Source organism: Dryobates pubescens, chromosome 25, assembly GCF_014839835.1.
Source record: "Dryobates pubescens isolate bDryPub1 chromosome 25, bDryPub1.pri, whole genome shotgun sequence".
Taxonomy (NCBI): Eukaryota; Metazoa; Chordata; class Aves; order Piciformes; family Picidae; genus Dryobates; species Dryobates pubescens.
In genome coordinates this window covers 1,084,007-1,101,006 of record NC_071636.1, presented here as the reverse complement: position 1 = coordinate 1,101,006, position 17,000 = coordinate 1,084,007, and the positions used below count along the sequence as shown (strand labels likewise).

Below are 17,000 nucleotides of genomic sequence, written 5' to 3'. Positions count from 1 at the left end.
GCATTGCCCAGAGGTGGAGCGAACCACTGCCGGGGGCCTGCCTGTAGGGGGCGCAGTCTGCCCGCAGCGTTACCGTCGGGGCCGGCTCCGTTGCGACGGCGGCGTTGGTGTCGCTGCGTTGGTGTCGCCTTCGCGTCCGTGTCGCGGCGCCTCATCACCGCGGTGTCCCCCGCTTCTCCGCACCCGCTCGCTCCCCTGGGGCCCCGCGACCCCGGGAGCCGCTGTGCTGGTCCCGCTGCAGCCGGCTGTCCCGTCCCCCGGGGGGGCCGTTACCCTCCGCGCCGGGTCCGGTGTCCCGGTGGCAGCCCCCCGTGGGCAGCCCCCCCAGCAGCATGGCTCATCTCCTGGGCCACCGCGGCTGCATGGAGAGCCTGCGAGCCGACCTGCGGGACCTGCAGGCAGCCATCAGCGACGTCTCGTCCCGGGCCGGGACCGGGGCCGTGCGGTTCCGCTCCTGGAAGTTCCCCAATCGAGTGTCCTGTGACCTGGACATGGGGGAGCTGCTGGAGCGCTACCACTACACCGACAGCGACCCCGAGTTCACCCAGCACTCCCATGTGGTGCTGCTGGAGCTGGTGATAGACAGGTGAGCCTGGGCACCTCGGGTACCGGCGACCCGCAGGGGCTGGAACGTGTCCAGAGCAAGGCAACGCAGGCGGTGAAGGGTCTGGAGAGCAGGGCTGGTGAGGAGCAGCTGAGGGAACTGGGGGTGTTCAGTCTGGAGAAGAGGAGGCTGAGGGGAGACCTCCTTGCTCTCTGCAGCTCCCTGAAAGGAGGCTGGAGCCGGCTGGGGGCTGGTGATAGGACCAGAGCAGGGTAGGCTGAGGTTGAACATGAGGAAGTTATTCCCAGCGAGAGTGCTAAAGTACTGGAACAGGTTGCCCGGGAATGTGGCTGGGGCTCCGTGCCTGGAGACATCCAAGCTCAGCCCTGCTGTGTCCCTGTGCAGCCTGCTCCGGCTGGAGCTGTGCCTGCTGCCTGCAGGGGGCTTGGCCAGGATGCCCTTGGAGGCTCCCTTCCCACCCGATCCAATCTGTGAAGCTGTGAAATGGCCTCGAATTGCACCGGGGGGAGGCTTAGGTTGAATCTTAAAGGTCTCTTCCAACCCAACCAATTCTGTGATTTCCTGAAGCATTTTGGGTGCTTTATTCCCTCACAGTTCCATAAGCAGAGTGCCAACAGCTCAGCCACGTTACCCACAGCTCTGCTCTGAGACTTAAAACCCAGCTCCTCTCAGCGTGAAAGCTGGCCACGAGGGAGCAGATAAAGCTGCTGCTCTGCCCAGGAGCCCTTAGCACCTGCAGCCCTGGGAGGCAGAGCACAGCTCTTGCAATCCGGGTGAAATAAACAGGACTCCAGCTGGAAGGAGGAGCTGCTGCCACGGAGCTGCTGGCCCTGACCACTGGGGGTTGGGGTGGGCAGTGTGGGTGCCCCAGATGCTTTGGGAGGGCCTCACTGCAGCCTCTGGCAGGGGGCTGGCTGCAAGCAGATGCACAGCCTGTGTCCTGCAGCTGCAGGGGGGTTTTCATCCCACCAAATCCTGCTGCATGGAGTCACTCAGGCCTGGGGCAGGGGAAGGTGGGTCGCAGGCATGCTGATACCCACCCTCCTGTGCCAACCCCACTGTGTCCAGGGGCTGGGGGACAACCTGGCTGCCCTTTCCCTGCTCCAGACACTGGTGCTCTAAGCTGTGCTTCGTTTCTGTCACAAAAGGCTGCTGCTGCTGCTCCAGAGCTTCACAGGCTACACAGAAAACCTGCTGAGCAGGCAAGCCCTGGCCCCAGCACAGGCAGCAGGACCCTCCATGTCTGTGGGGCTGACAGCCAAGAGGTACTGCTGCAGCATGCTGAAACTGGGAGCCTCCTACCAGAAGCTCCTGGCCGAGGTGAGACATCTGAGTCTCCTTAGCTTGGAGCCTGAGGGCTGCCCTCACTGCTGGGGCAGTGTGGGGAGGACAGAGCCAGGCTCTGCTCAGGGATGTCCAAGGACAGCACAAGGGGCACTGGGGGCAAGCTGGAGCAGAGGAGGAGCCATGGGAACAGAAGGGGAAACTTTGTCACTGCGAGGGTGACAAAACACTGGAGCAGGCTGCCCAGAGAGGTTGTGGAGTCTCCTTCCCTGGAGCCATTCAACACCCACCTGGAGAGGTTCCTGGGTGACCTGCCCTGGGTGACCCTGCCCTGGCAGGGGGGTTGCACTGGATGGGCTTCCAGGCTCCCTTTCCAGCCCCTGACATTCTGTGATTCAGTGAGCTGTGTGCACTGCAACCCCACAAGCTGAGCCTGAGGGTCATGGCAATGACCTTTGCCTCATCCTCCATGATCTGTACCACTCTGGTCCTTCCTGGGGCTGCCCCATGAGACACAGGCACAGTGCCACACCATGTGTGCTGCAGCTTCCTGACCCTCTGAGTGCTGACCTCTGTGGCAGGCAGGGCACAGCTGTCCTGTACTCACAGCCTGAGTCCCTTCCCTCCTCTAACCTGGGCTCCCAGCTGTGTTGCAGGACCCATCCTCCTCCAGTCCTCCCCCAGGATCTCAAGAGGGATGAGCCTGGCTGCCCTTAGTGCTGAACTCAATGAAAGAATTGGTGACAAAGACTCTGTGTCCCTTCCCTGCATTCCCCTCCCCTGAGAATGATCCTTCTCATGGCAGTCTCACCTGGCACAAGCAGGAGCCATGCAGGGCTGGCCACAGGGAGGGGAGCTGAGAGCAGGTTTCCCTGCTGAGGCTTCCAGTCATGGATCCACAGCCCTGCTGCAGTTGGTGGTGGCTGGAAGGCTGCCTGGAGGCTGGGAAGGTTCAATCCCTCTGTGTCCTGCATCAGGGAGAAGGAAGCAAATTCCTTTTGCTTTGACCACGTGCTTTGGTTGTGTGCAGCAGGGAAGCCAGGAGCTGTCCTGTGCTGCCAAGAGGAGGGCTTGGTGCCCTCATAGCCCCTGGGCTGCACTGATGTGCTGCCCTCACCTTTCCCACCTCTACATTTGGGCTCTTCTGGATCCTTTGCAGCTGACTCTGCTTGACCTGGGTCCTCTTTCTGTTCTCTCCACCAGAAGAAGGCTGCCAAGGAGAGCTTCCCACCACAACCCACCCCCCAGGCTGAGAACCCTGAGAAGAAGCCCCTGAGTGCTTGCACACCAGACAGGGACAGCTTGGGCAGCTCCCTGCCCAGGGCTGCCCACAGCATGGCTGACAGCAGCTGCAGCGTCCCCAGGCCGGCGCCTGGCTCCTCCCCGGGAGGCTGTGACGCCTGTGCCAGTGCCCAGGCCAGCCTCAGGGAGGTTGGCAAGGCCATTGCCAGCATCTGCCAGAGCCAGAACATCCCCTCAGCCCTCAGCAAGTTCCAGGTGGCAGAGGAGAGCACAGGGAGAAGGACTCTGTCTGCAGTGGACGTGAGCCACTGGGCCTCAGAGCAGAGCAAGGACCTCTCCCGCATCTGCAAGCACCTCCAGAGGCTGCTGCAGCAGCTCAGCCCTCTCAAGTCTGAGCTGGAAAAGGCAGAGAAACAGAGGGATGAGCTGAGGAGCCAGGTTGAGGACTTCTCCTGCTTGCTTGAGGCAGAGAAGCAGGCCCAGGAGCAGCAGAGGAAGGAGGCTGAGCTCAGCCTGGCAGCAAAGAGCAGAGAGCACTCCGAGGTCGTAGCCAGGCTGGAGCAGGACAAAGCTGAGCTACAGAAAGGTACAGCACTGCTCCCAGCAGCCCTTCCCAGGCCCTTGGGGGTTTGCAGGAGAAGCCTGGAGTCCATGGTCAGCTCTTGGTCCCAGCACCATGAGCAGGGCTTTTGTCAGGGCTTTCTGTAGGTGCTGAGGGCTTTTCCTTGCTGTGGGGTCTAAGCCCAGAGGGCAGGAGCTGGCTGCCCAGGTCCTCTCACTGCTTCCTCCCTCTGAAGCACAAGCACTGCATGGAGAGCACTTTGGGGGTGGCTGTCTGCTGCTGCCTCCCTGGTTTAGGTTTTCCTGAGGAGTCCTTTAATGAGTGAAGCTTTTGTGCTGCTTCAGGAGCTGCTCTGCTGGAAGAACAAGTCTCTGCCCTGAAGGAGGAGCTGGCTGCCAAGCAGGCTGCACTGCAGGACCTGGGTAAGGACCCTGGGGCCCACCCCCAGCCTCCCTCTGACCTCACCAGTGTTTTACACCCACAGACCTCCCAGCTCCCCCCAGAATGGGTCAGGGTTGGTGCTGCTGGGAGCAGTGGGGAGAAGCCTCCTCAGCTGCAGTGCCCAAATAGCACAGTGGGCTCCTGCTGGTGGAGATGCAGGAGATCACAGCCCTCACTCCACACCTACCTTCCCCTGACCTTGTGAAGGGTGTGGGACTCCTGCAAACATAAGGAAGAAGTTCTGCACAGGGGCAGAGGTGAAACACTGGAACAGGTTACCCAGAGATGTGGCTGGGGCCCTGTCCCTGGAGCAGACTCAATGTGGCCCTGGGCAGCCTGCTGTAGCTGGAGATGTCCCTGCAGGGGGTTGGACAAGGTGACCTTTGAGGGTCCCTTCCAACCCAGTGTCATCTGTGAAGCTGTAACTCCTCATCCTGCCCAGCCTGGGCCAAAGATGCTGTGTCTCTCTCCCCAGAGGTGACCAAGACCACCTTGCTGGAGGAGATGGAGACCTCAATGGTGGCCAAGAGCCAGGTCCTGGAGCTGGAGGGGAAGGTGCAGCTGCTCAGCAGCCAACAGGAGAGCCTGAGCCAGGAGCTGAGCAGCACCTCCATCCAGCTGGAGAAGGAGAAGGCCAAAGTGCAGAGCATCCTGAGGCACGAGGAGGTAGGGCTGGGGCAGCTCTGGAGCTGCTCAGTCAGCTGTGGGAGCGGGCTGAGCTCGTGGGTGCTGCTGCTGGGTGTGAGGGTGATGGGGAGCAGGGGCTCAGCAGCAGCCCCATGCAGGCTCACAGCCCTGTGCAGTCCCTGCAGGCCAAGCTGAAGCTCCTGCTGCAGCACTTCAGCAGCCTGGCCCAGGAGCGTGAGGAGCTGCAGGCCAGCCTGGGGGAGGCCGAGGAGGACAAGGCCAAGCTGGAAGAGCAGCTGGAGAGGAGCCAGGAGCAGAGTGGGCAGCAGCTGCGGGCACAGCAGGTGAGGGGCTGCTGGGGGCAGCTGGGAGGGGCCACAGCAGTGCCAGGGGGGTGGCAGGAGCCACTTGCTGCACTGTTGTGACTCGGGGTGACACTGGGACCTGGCCAGCTGTGGCCTCCAGCTCCAGGGCCTTACAGCTGAGACCCTGCACAGACTCACTGTCACTGCCCATGGGATAGCCTTGTCACCTAAGGGAAGGGCAGGAGCTTTCCTTGGGGATCTGAGGCCTCCCGTGGGTCTCCTTCCACATCCCCCCGGGGTTCAGGGGAGCACTCTCAAAGCTGACCTCCTCCCTGCTGTGCCCCGCAGGAGCTGCTGGCCAAGCTGCGGCAGGAGAAGCTGAGCCTGGAGCAGTCGGTCTGGGAGCTGCAGGCCAACGCCTGCAGGCTGGAGCAGCAGACACAGCAGCTGCAGGAGCAGCAGAGGCTCCTGGTGCTCTTCCCTGAGCTCCACAGCCGCACCCAGACGCCGCTGGAGAGTAAGGGCGGCAGTGCCTGTGACCCCCCCCCGGCCTTGTGCCCGGGGCTCTGCCAGGGCGCTGCCAGCCCCAGACAGCCCAGCACCGTTTGTGCTGCTGGTGGGGCTGAGCCCCGGGCTGTGCCGAGCTGAGCCGAGCTGAGCCCCGGGCTGAGCCCCGAGCTGAGCCGAGCTGAGCCTTGGGCTGCGCCGGGCTGAGCTGAGCTGAGCCCCGGGCTGAGCCCCGGGCTGTGCCGGGCCGAGCCGAGCTGAGCCCCGGGCTGAGCCCCGGGCTGCGCCGAGCTGAGCCGAGCTGAGCCAAGCTGAGCCCCGGGCTGTGCCGAGCTGAGCCGAGCTGAGCCTCGGGCTGAGCCCCGGGCTGCGCCGAGCCGAGCCCCGGGCTGCGCCGAGCCGAGCCGGGCTGAGCCCCGGGCTGCGCCGAGCTGAGCCCCGGGCTGCGCCGAGCTGAGCCCTGGGCTGCGCCGAGCTGAGCCTTGGGCTGTGCCGAGCTGAGCCCCGGGCTGTGCCGAGCTGAGCCCCGGGCTGTGCTGAGCTGAGCCCCGGGCTGAGCCGGGCTGAGCCTTGGGCTGTGCCGAGCTGAGCCCCGGGCTGAGCCCCGGGCTGCGCCGAGCTGAGCCTTGGGCTGAGCCCTGGGCTGTGCTGGGCTGCGCCGAGCTGAGCCGAGCTGAGCCCCGGGCTGAGCCCCGGGCTGCGCCGAGCTGAGCCCCGGGCTGCGCCGGGCTGAGCCCCGGGCTGCGCCGAGCTGAGCCCCGGGCTGAGCCGAGCTGAGCCCCGGGCTGCGCCGAGCTGAGCCCCGGGCTGTGCCGAGCTGAGCCCCGGGCTGCGCCGAGCTGAGCCCCGGGCTGCGCCGAGCTGAGCCCCGGGCTGCGCCGAGCTGAGCCGAGCTGAGCCCCGGGCTGAGCCCCGGGCTGCGCCGAGCTGAGCCGAGCTGAGCCCCGGGCTGCGCCGAGCTGAGCCGAGCTGAGCCGAGCTGAGCCCCGGGCTGCGCCGGGCTGAGCCCCGGGCTGCGCCGAGCCGAGCCCCGGGCTGCGCCGAGCTGCTGCCATCCCAGCGCAGCTCCTCGTGTGGGCGCCACCGGTGCGGGCTCCGGGCCGGGCCCGAGCAGAGCTTCCCTCACCCTCGGGGTTGCAGCTGGCCCGGGCTTGGCTCCCAGCTGCCACTTGCCAGGCTGTGCTGGTGCTGTTCAGGTGGGCACAGAGCTCCAGCTGCTGCCCCAGGGGTGCCCTGGTCTGCTTGCAGGCAGCGGCAGCGTGGCTGAGGACATGGAGAGGCAGCTGCAGGCCAACAGCATCCGCAGGGAGGTGCTGGAGCAGGAGAGCGCACGGCTCAGCTCTGCCCTGGCCAAGGTGAAGGTGGCTGCTGAGCAGGGGGCACTGAAGGTGAGGCTGCACCCAAGCCAGGGCCAGCAGGGTGCCAGGGGGGAGGGGGTGCAAGTGCCAGCTGGGTGCTGTGTACCCAAAGTCCACCCCTGGCCCCTGACGCTGCCCCATGTCCTCTGGGGACACTCCCCTGTGGTGTCCCTTGCAGGAAAGGCTTTGAGGGGGTGGCAAAAGGCCATGGGGCACCTTGCATGGAGAAAGCTGCTTCCAGAAGGGCACAAAGCTGGGCAGGGGCTGGGATCCTGTGCCGTGTCAGGGCTGATCCTGCCCTCAGGAGCCCGTTTCAGCTCAAGCTGGCTCCTCCCACCAGCCAGAGCAGCCAAGCTGGTGCTGGGTGACTGCAGAGTGCCAGCAGCCAGAGCCAGACCCACTCCAGCATGTCCCCAAGGCTAGGCTGCAACCAGGGACAGCTCACAGGGCTCCCTGGGAGTGACTGGCATGAGCAGGGCAGCACCAGCTGGGCACAGGGGATGCTGCAATGCCCTTCCCTGGGCCAGCCCTTCTGGCTCAGCCCCATTTGGTTTAGCCTATCTCCAGGGTTCTGTGGTGTCCCAGGGCCTGGGCTCCTGTGCCACTAGGTCAGTCTGCTTTAACTGTTGGCAGGGAGGTGCCTGGGGCTGGTCCCCAGCTCCTTTACATCAGCCCCATCTTGGTGTAGCACAGTGCCACAGCCACCAGCTCAGCAGTGACACTCAGGGCAGGGGCTGAGGGGTGCCAGGAGCCAGAGGGAAGCTTCATCCTCTCTTCTCTCCTCCAGCTTGTCCCACAGAGCCAGCTCTGTTCCCAGCTCAGCAGCCAGCCCAGCACAGGGACCAGTGGGCAGGACACAAGGTGAGTAGGTGCCCAGAGGAAGGGGCTGAGGAGCTTCCCTCTTCTTCCTCCCCTCTAACTGCTCCCACTCCCTGCAGGCAGCCCAGCAGCCAGAGCAGGGGGGACGCCACGGGGTCACAGGGACACGCAGGCAGGACCCAGCAGTGGCCTCCCAACTGGCCAAAGCCACCCCTGGCAGAGCCCAAGGGCAAGCCCCGACCCTGCCTCTCCTTCCCAGCTAAGCAGCTGGTGCTGAGCCCTGGGCAGCCCAGAGGGAGGGGCAGACCCCACCTGCCCCTCCTCCCCCCCCAGCTGCGCTCTCTCCAGAGCAAACATTTCTGAGACCAAGGCAGGAAGGCAGCTTGGGGAGCAGCCAGCTGCACAACCTGCCCCCCAGGCTGGGGAGCCAGAGAAGCAGCTCCTGAAGCACTCCCTGCCTGACCACCTGAAGTTCTGCACAGGGAGGCTGGGGAGACACTGGGACAGGCTGCCCAGGGCTGGGGTTGAGGCTCCATGCCTGGAGACATCCAAGCTCAGCCTGGCTGTGTCCCTGGGCAGCCTGCTCCAGCTGGAGCTGTCCCTGGGGCTGCAGGGCCTTGGCCAGGATGCCCTTGGGGGCTGCCTCCCAGCCCAATGCACTCTGTGATTCTGCCTGCCCAAGCCAGAACATCCCCATGGACCTCATCAAGGTCCAGACTTGTGGAGACCATAGGGATCCTCTGCAGCAGAGCAGCTCACTGGGCCTTGGAGCAGGGCAAGGATCTGCCCCACCTCCAATCCCCACATGTGCTTGTGCTGGGGGTCTGCCAGAGCACCCTGCTGGCCCCAGACACCCCAGCTCCATTTGTCCAGCTCCCTGTGTCCTGCTGGTGGGGCTCAAGCCAGGGCTGTGCCGAGCTGCTGCCATCCCAGCACAGCTCCCTGCGTGGGTGCTGTCAGTGCAGTCTCTGCACCAGCAAACAGATCAGCCCCTGGCCCAAGCCACCCTTGGCAGTGCCCGGGGGCAAGGCCCAACCCTGCCTCTTGTTCCCAGCTAAGCTCCTGGTGCTGAGCCCCATCGATCCCAGAGGGGTGGGCAGGCCCTGCTTGCCCCTCCTCTCCCAGCCATGCTCACCCCACGTGAGTCCTTTGAGACCAAGGCAGGAGCACAGGCTGGGGGAGCAGCCACCTGCCCGGCCCCACGGGACCTCGCTGTGCGTCAGGAAGGTTCCCTTGGACACTGGGAGCCCGGGAGACAGTCCCCAGCTCAGCTCCCGGCAGTGACAACACACTCTGGCTCTTGCTTCACCCTTTTCTGCAGCAATGAAGCACCCAACAGGTCCAGGCAGCTCCCTTTGTTGTCCCTCTCTGTTGGGCAAAGTGGTGGCTTGTGGCAAAAGCCAGGGGGAGGGCCCAGGGGAGGGCTGGGCCAGTGTGTCCCTGCCCTCCTCCCTCAGCCCATCAGCTACGGGAGAAGCCCCACTGCAGGCAGGGGTCAGCCCGGGGCTGGCTTTTCCTGGCTGGCAGCCAAGGGTCTGCCATCCCCAGAGGCAGGGAGCCCCTCAGCAGGGACGTTGCTGCATCCTGGAGCTCTGTCACCGCAGCTAAGCTGCTGCTGGAGGCCCTGGCACAGTGCTGGCCCTGCGGGCAGCCGGACAATGCTGGGCACAGCACAAGCCAGCTCCTGCCAGAGCCTGTTCCCAAGAGGCAGCTGGGACGGGGCCAAGCTGCTCTGAAGTGGAAAATGAAAGGACAGCTGGGCTGGGGATGAAAGGAGTCTGAGCTGCCCTTAGCCACAGCCTGGGAGAATGGCCCTCCCTGTGCTGCCAGCACCAGCAGGGCCAAGGACCACCAAACCACCTCCATGAGGTGGCCCCAAACCACCCTGCCAGCCGCAGAGGAAGCCCCAAGACCAGACCCAGCAGCTCGTCCTCGCTCTGTATTTGATAGAGACGGACACGTGCGGTGCCTGGCATCCTGCGGGCACCACGTGGAACAGGAGCTGGTCAGGCCACCCAGCACACCCCTGCTGGCTCCAGCAAGGCCCCACACAAGCTCTGTGTTCACTCAGCCCAGCCCATGTTTGACCAAGCCAGCCCCACGCTCGATGAGAGGAGCCCCTGGCAAGCCAGCGCGCCCTGCGGCCGGGCGCCGCGGCAGCCTTGCGCCATCCCCTCTGGGAAGTTGGCATAAACACAGCTTTCACCCCCCCAGGGTGGGCACCCTGCCAGCTCTGTCTCTGTCAGATCTGCCACCTGGGTGTGGAGGAGCTCACTCCACAGCCTGGCTACCCTGCCAGGCTCTGCCCACCCCAGCACAGCCACTGCACCTACCAGTAAAATACAAGAGCCTCAGACAGTCCGCTGCGGGCAGCGAGGGAGGGCAGCTGCTCCAGGGCTCACCTCGCTGCCAGCCTCCCACCCCAGCGGTGCCCCTGTCGCTTCCTCACCTGGCACCCGCTCCCCCCAGCCCCCTGGCACCGCCTGGACCCCTCCCACCCCTCCAATCACGCCCAGCAGGGAGAAAGCCCTGAGCTCCTCCTCTCTGAAGGGGCCTGAACCCGGCGCCGGCAGCGAGTGCCAAGCACCCCCTGCACCCCTCCCTCTCCCCGGAGCGGCGATGGGGCTGTCCCCGGAGCGCATCCACCAGGCCAGCTAACTCTCCATGCAGCAGTTCCCTGGAAGGCAGAAGGAAGGAAGGTGAACACACATGGAGCCTGGGGAGTGGGGGGGCCCTCTGGTACCCCCCAGCCCTTGCCCCAGCACAACTACGCTCCCGGGGCCCGGCGGTGCGGCTCTCACCCAGGACGTTGCGCTTGCAGAGAGGGCAGGTCTGCTGCAGCAGGAGCCAGGGGTCCACACAGTCCCGGTGAAACTCGTGGGAGCAGGGCAGCACCCGCAGCCACTGCAGGGAGAGGGAAGCAGATGTGAGCCAAAGTGGGTAGGGGCTGAGGCCCCGTCCCTGGAGTTTGAGGCCCACCGTCCCTGGAGGCAAGACCAGACTCAACGTGGCCCTGGGCAGCCTGATCTAGTTGGAGGTGTCCCTGCTGACTGCAGGGAGCTTGGGCAAGATGACCTTTGGGGGTCAGCCACCTGCCTCCACTGTGCTGCCCCACAGACAGGGATGAGCCCCCGGCAGGGACGCCCCAGCAGCAGGGGGAGGCTCAGCAAAAGGATGGCACAAGCACAGGGGGCCCCAAGCGGTGAGCAGGACAGGCTGCAGGCCCCCTGGTGCCCCCAGCGCAGCCCTGGTGCCCCCAGCGCGGCCCTGGCGCCCCCAGCACCCCCAGCGCAGCCCCGGTGCCCCCAGCACCCCCGGCGCGGCCCTCACCTGGCTCTTGTGGAACTGGTCCAAGCAGACGGCGCAGCTGTCGATCTCGCAGGCGCGGCTGCGCGGCGCCCTGCCCGGGTGGTACCGGCGAGTCTCCAGCGCCAGCAGCCGCCGCCGAACGCGCCGCTTCAGGTCCAGCTGCCAGGGCAGAGCAGCGGCTCAGCACCCAGCTGCTGGGCGCCCCGGTGAAGAGCAGAGCGGAGAGGTTCCCACCTCAGCGTCCCGCTCCGGGGGGCGGCGGCGCGACTGGCGCCGGGCCTGCACCACGAGGCCGGTGCAGAGCAGCAGGGCGATCAGCAGGACGGTGTTCCACAGCTGCTGCAGGCACTTCTGCGGGCACGGCGGCGGTGGGCGGCGGCCAAGCGGGCGCCCCCGGTCCCGCGCCGGGGGCTCCGGCGCCGCGGGGAGCCCCGGCTGGCGCTGGGGAACCTACCTGGACCCGCGAGCCGTTCTCCCCCGTGCAGATGACTCCCTGCCACTCCCCGTAGAGACCTCCCCGGGACAGGCCGCAGGTGGACCACAGGGTGAGGGTCACTCCCTGCGCGGCAAGAGATGGCGCTGCGGGTGGCCACCACGACTCCCAGCGCTGCCCAAGCGAGCGGGCACGGCCAGGCCGTGCTGGGTGGAGGACAGGAGGAAGCACTGGTAGCTGCCAGCTGCCCCACTCCCGTGGACTGAGTCTCTGGGGAAACCAAGACACCAAGAGCCTTCACGGAGCTGGCTCCTGCTCCCTGCAGCTTGGCCTCCACGTTGGCCTGGGAAGTTTGGGTGGGCACACTCATGCCTCTGCCCCCTAACCAGGACAGAGAGGAGCAGGTGAAGGAAGAGGAGCAGGAGCAGCAAGAGGAGCAGGAGCAGCAAGAGGAGCAGGAGCAGCAAGAGGAGCAGGAACAGGTGAAGGAAGAGGAGCAGGAGCAGCAAGAGGAGCAGGAGCAGGTGAAGGAAGAGGAGCAGGAGCAGCAAGAGGAGCAGGAGCAGGTGAAGGAAGAGGAGCAGGAGCAGCAAGAGGAGCAGGAGCAGCAAGAGGAGCAGGAGCAGGTGAAGGAAGAGGAGCAGGAGCAGCAAGAGGAGCAGGAGCAGGTGAAGGAAGAGGAGCAGGAGCAGCAAGAGGAGCAGGAGCAGCAAGAGGAGCAGGAGCAGGTGAAGGAAGAGGAGCAGGAGAGCCTACATACCAGGTTCTCCAGCAGCACTGCCTGGTAGGTGATCCTGGCTGTAGCCCGGAGCCCCCTGTGAGCACAAGACAAAGAGGAACATCAGTCCCATGGGGTGCAGCAGGACCCAGCCCACAGCACCCCGCTGCTAGGGAAGTCCCTTCCCCATAGGGATGGGAAACTCACACTGAGGGGACACTGGGGACAGGCAACACACAGGGAAGGTCACAGTAAGGTGTCCCCTTCCTGGCCCTCTGAGCAACCCTGCACTGCTCTCTCTCTCCCAGGTCCATTCCTGTTTCCCCAGGTGACACCATGGCAGCAATACCAATTTACCAGAGGTAGGAAGCACCAAGGGGGGGCCCAGCAGTGCAGGAGGTTGAGCTAAACACCAACAAAGGCAGCAGGGATGCTGGTGCCATGCTGCCAACCAACTGGCCTGGCTAATTTGCACCGAGCCCCAGCGACCTTGGCAAAGGCCACAGTCAGCCCCTGCCACTGTGTGGGGACCCAAGGAAGGGCTCTGGCCCTGAGGAAAGGCTGAGTCTGCCTCAGACCCTTCCTGCAGACATCTCTCAGCCCCAGCTGGTCCCTACGAGCTAGAGCCCAGCCCCATGAATGTGATGTGGGAGACCTCCCCTTGCTGTGCCCAGCACAGCCCTGGCTGTCACAGCCAGGCAGGGGACAGCTCCAGCTCTGGCCCAGCCCTCACCGCAGCAGCGCTCCCAGCAGCTTGGTGACGTTGTCTGAGGACTGGATCACGATCACAGGCTTGGCAAGGAGCTGGGAAACATCCAGCTGCAGCAGAGAGGAAAGCCACAGGTGTCAGCAGGGCACGAGAGCAGCCTGGGGACCCGCTGCCAGGCCACCTGCTGCCAGGCCACCTGCTGCCAGGCCTGTCCTACCTCCCGGATGGCATTCTGGTTCAGTGCCAGGATCAGCAGGGCTGATGCCCCCAGCACCAGGGCTCTCTTCATCTGCAGAGACACAAGGCACAGGCTCAGAGGGCATCCACTGCCTCCTTGCCCTGGCTGAAGAGTGACAAGAAGCCCAAGAGGGGCTGGCACTGCCCAGAAGCCCTGCCATGGGCTTTCCTGTCAACAAGCACAGGCCAGAACCTCTCACATATGGCAAGGAGGCACCCCAGGAGGTGCCCTGCAACCAACAAATACCACAGCAGCCACTGGGCCAGGTGGAGAGGATCTGAGGCAGGTGGGCAGTCACCTTGCTGACAACAGCAGCAGTGAAGGACTCCTCCTTGGCACCGCGGGGGCCCTCGGCCGGCTCCTCGCCCACGGGCACCACACCGATCCAGGGGGCAGCAGCACCCAGCTCGGGCTCTGCATCTCCCACCTGGTGGGCACAGCCGTGTTAGGAGAGCCAGGATGGGTGCCCAGGGTTCAAGTCACCCCCAAGTACCCCAAAAACACTGCACATGGATGGGCACAGCAGCTGGAGTGGCATAGGAGACAGCAACTGGCTCTTGCTACCCCCATCCCTGTCTGCACCTCCCCTGTGCTTCTGGGCACCCTCTTGTTTCCTGCCCCAGGCTGTGCCCATCAGTGCCTGCTACCTCCTGGAGCTTCCCCACCCCCTCATGTCCCTGGCCTCCCCACCAACCCCCAGTGCCCACTGCCATCCAGTTATGGCCTCTCTCTCCTCTCCGTTGCCCCCTGTCCCCCAGTTCCATAGCCCCCCATCACTGCTCACAGCTCCCCCCAGTGCCCAATGGTCCCCTCCAAGGTCTCCCAGTGCCCCCCAATCCAAATTGCTCTCCCGTTTCCCATTCCCACCCAGTCCCAGCTCCCACAGCCCCTTGCAGCCCCCCGGGTGCCCGCCCCCGTGCCGGTACCCACGGCCCCTTGCAGCCCCCCGGGTGCCCGCCCCCGTGCCGGTACCCACGGCCCCTTGCAGCCCCCCGGGTGCCCGCTCCCGTCCCGGTGCCCACAGCCCCTTGCAGCCCCCCGGGTGCCCGCTCCCGTCCCGGTGCCCACGGCCCCTTGCAGCCCCCCGGGTGCCCGCTCCCGTCCCGGTGCCCACAGCCCCTTCCAGCCCCCCGGGTGCCCGCTCCCGTCCCGGTGCCCACAGCCCCTTGCAGCCCCCCGGGTGCCCGCTCCCGTCCCGGTGCCCACAGCCCCTTGCAGCCCCCCGGGTGCCCGCCCCCGTGCCGGTACCCACGGCCCCTTGCAGCCCCCCGGGTGCCCGCTCCCGTCCCGGTGCTCACCAGCAGCAGCCGCCCGCGGATCTCCTCCTCTTCCTCCTCCCCGAGGCCCCCCCGCCCCGGCCCGCCCCGGCCGCCCCCTACGCCCAGCACGGCCCCGCGCAACTTGTAGGCGCGGCCGGGCTCCGCAGCCGCTCCGCCGTCGCTCCCCGGCCCGGCCACCGCCACCTCGACGCAGGCGGCAGGCCCCGCGGCCGCTCCGGCTTCATTCCCCGGCTCGGCCACCGCCACCTCGAGGCAGGCGGCGGGCCCCGCTCCCGGCCCGGGCCCCGCTCCCGGCCCGGCCCGACACAGAGCCAGCAGCGGCGCGAGCAGCGCAGCCCGCACCGCCGCCATCGCCCTGCGCCCGCTGCGCCGCGCCGCCGCGCAGCGCCCCCTGCCGCCACGGAGGAGCCGCTGAGCCGCCGCGGGGAGACGGAGAGTCCGCAACTGGGCTGGCGCCGGCAGCTGGGGCGGGACTGGGACGAGGACCGCGGCAGGGATAAGAACGGAAACCGCTCCTGGGGCACGGACAAGGACTGGCATAGAGACAGGGATGGGGCAGGGACCGGGACGAGGCTCACTGTATGGAGTTCGACAATGCCAAGCCCTCCACCTGGGTCACAACAACCCCATGGGGAGCTACAGACATGGGGACGTGTGGTTGGAAAGATGTGACTCAGAGAGGGACCTGGGGGTGTTGGTTGACAGTCACTGACCAGGAGCCAGCAGTGCCCAGGGGGCCAAGCAGGCCAAGGGCAGCCTGGCTTGTGCTAGAAGCAGGGTGGGCAGCAGGGCAGGAGGTGACCATCCCCTGTGCTCAGCACTGCTGAGGCCACTCCTGAGTGCTGGGCTCAGCTCTGGGACCCTCACTCCAGGAAGGACATCGAGGGGCTGGAGCCTGTCCAGAGCAGGGCAGTGAGGCTGCAGAAGGGCCTGGAGCCCCTGGCCAATGAGGAGGGGCTGAGGGAGCTGGGGGTGTTGAGGCTGCAGAAGAGGCTGAGGGAGAGCTCCTTGCTCTCTGCAGCTCCCTGCAGGGAGGGTGCAGTGAGGAGGGGGCAGCCTCTGCTCCTGGGGGGCAAGGGACAGGCCCAGAGGAAATGGTTGCAAGCTGCAGCAGGAGAGACTCAGGAAATATTTATTCACTGAAAGGGTTCTTAAACTTTGGAACAGGCTGCCCAGGGCAGTGCTGCTGTTCCCATGCCTGGAGCAGCTCAGGTGGTGTGTGGACCTGGCACTTAGGGACATGGTTTGGTGTTGATACTTCAGAGCTGGGTCAAGGGTTGGACTGGATGATCTTCTCTTCCACCCAGACTGATTCTAACAAGCACTGAGAGGCACTGGAAGAGAGACATGCAGCAACAACAGGACTGGCACTAGGAGCAGGGACAGGGGCCAGAAAAAGGACAGGGACAGCTCTAGGGACTGGCACTGGGATAGGGACAGGGACAAGAACTGGGACCAGAATGGAGACAGGGACAAGGTCAGGGACAGGGACAATGGCCAGGACAGGGACAGGGACAAGGGCCAAGATCGGGATGAGGAACTGGCATCAGGACAGGGACAAAGGCTGAGACCAGTACAAGAGCTGGGAACAGGAACTGGTACCAGGACAAGAGCTGGGAACAGGGATCAGCACAGAGAGAGGGAGAAGGCTAGGACAAGGATCGGGATAGGGACGGGGAGCGGAGCCTGGGGTCAAGACAGCAACAAGAGCCAGGGCAAGCTGGGCACCAGGACAGTAAGAGGGATAAGGGCAGGGACAGGAGGAGCGACTGGCACCAGGACCAGCGACAGGCATGGCAACAGGGAAACAGGGACCAAGACCAGCACAGAGACTGGGAGAGGCGCTAGGAGGGGGACAGGGACAGGGACAGGCGTCATTCCAGGCACGGGAACACAACCCCTTACAGTTCCCCCTGGCAGCAGTTCCCTGAGAATGCTCAGGGGAGTACCACAGGGCCATGGGAGTACCCTGGGGACAGGCATACAGCCGGGGACATGGCCATGGGAACAGCAGGGCACACACAGCCCCGCACACAGCTGCAGCCCGAGACCGCGGCAGACGTGTGGGGACAGCCCAGGTGACACAAGGCAGCAACCATAGCCCTGTAACCCAAAATCCAGCTGCTCCCCGACACCCAAGACCCCTCAGTCACTGCCATACCGGCACGGGCCAGGTGGCCCTGGCAGTGCCACCCTCTTGGCCCTGCTCTGGACACGTGTGGCTGGCACGTGTGCCGGCGGGGGGGGGCTACCGGGGGGATTAGCACAGGCCCCGGCGCTGACCTCCTTTCGGCAGGGGCCATACCGGGGCCAAGGACTGGGCACCTGCAGGGCAGGGCTGGGTGTGTCCCCAGAGTCCCCCAAGTCCTCCATCGTGTTGCAACCGTGAGGATTTCATCCCGGGGCAGGCAGGGCCCTTCCACCCACGGCCGGCAACCGGAGCCGGTTTAACCACATGGCAAAAATTCCCTGTTTGGCAAGGGTCTGGCTGGGCCAACAACAGCAGCCTGGAAGCCCAGCTGGCTCCTGGGATGGGCTGTGAATGGTGGGCACCCCTGTGGGTCCTGCACGAATTTGGTGGAGGAGCCCCCCAGAAAAGGGGA

At 65.5% G+C, this 17,000-nt stretch overlaps 2 protein-coding genes across 2 annotated transcripts; one reads left to right on the top strand and one right to left on the bottom strand.

Moving 5' to 3' along the window:
* The first annotated feature begins 332 nt into the window (after positions 1–332).
* On the top strand, positions 333–590 carry CCDC157 (coiled-coil domain containing 157). The gene has a single exon (XM_009910285.2). The coding sequence runs from the start codon at positions 333–335 to the stop codon at positions 588–590; it is 258 nt and encodes an 85-aa protein (XP_009908587.2).
* A 9,606-nt stretch (positions 591–10,196) lies between these two features.
* Positions 10,197–14,748, bottom strand: RNF215 (ring finger protein 215). The gene is made up of 10 exons (XM_054173101.1): positions 14,416–14,748; positions 13,416–13,544; positions 13,097–13,168; positions 12,904–12,989; positions 12,213–12,267; positions 11,474–11,578; positions 11,254–11,370; positions 11,041–11,178; positions 10,512–10,614; positions 10,197–10,387 (listed from the first exon to the last, which is right to left on the bottom strand). Exons 1-10 carry the CDS (start codon positions 14,746–14,748, stop codon positions 10,365–10,367), a joined length of 1,161 nt encoding a protein of 386 aa, XP_054029076.1. The 3' UTR covers positions 10,197–10,364.
* Positions 14,749–17,000: the final 2,252 nt, after the last annotated feature.

What these genes read in the sequence shown, in the direction of transcription:
- CCDC157 (XM_009910285.2), top strand. Translation starts at nt 333, where the DNA reads ATGGCTCATCTCCTGGGCCACCGCGGCTGCATGGAGAGCCTGCGAGCC.
- RNF215 (XM_054173101.1), bottom strand. Translation starts at nt 14,748, where the DNA reads ATGGCGGCGGTGCGGGCTGCGCTGCTCGCGCCGCTGCTGGCTCTGTGT. An exon ending in CTGCTGCTGTTGTCAGCAAG is followed by an intron (nt 13,169 to 13,415) that starts GTGACTGCCCAC and finishes GTGTCTCTGCAG; the next exon opens with ATGAAGAGAGCCCTGGTGCT. An exon ending in ACCAGTTCCACAAGAGCCAG is followed by an intron (nt 10,615 to 11,040) that starts GTGAGGGCCGCG and finishes CTCTCCCTGCAG; the next exon opens with TGGCTGCGGGTGCTGCCCTG.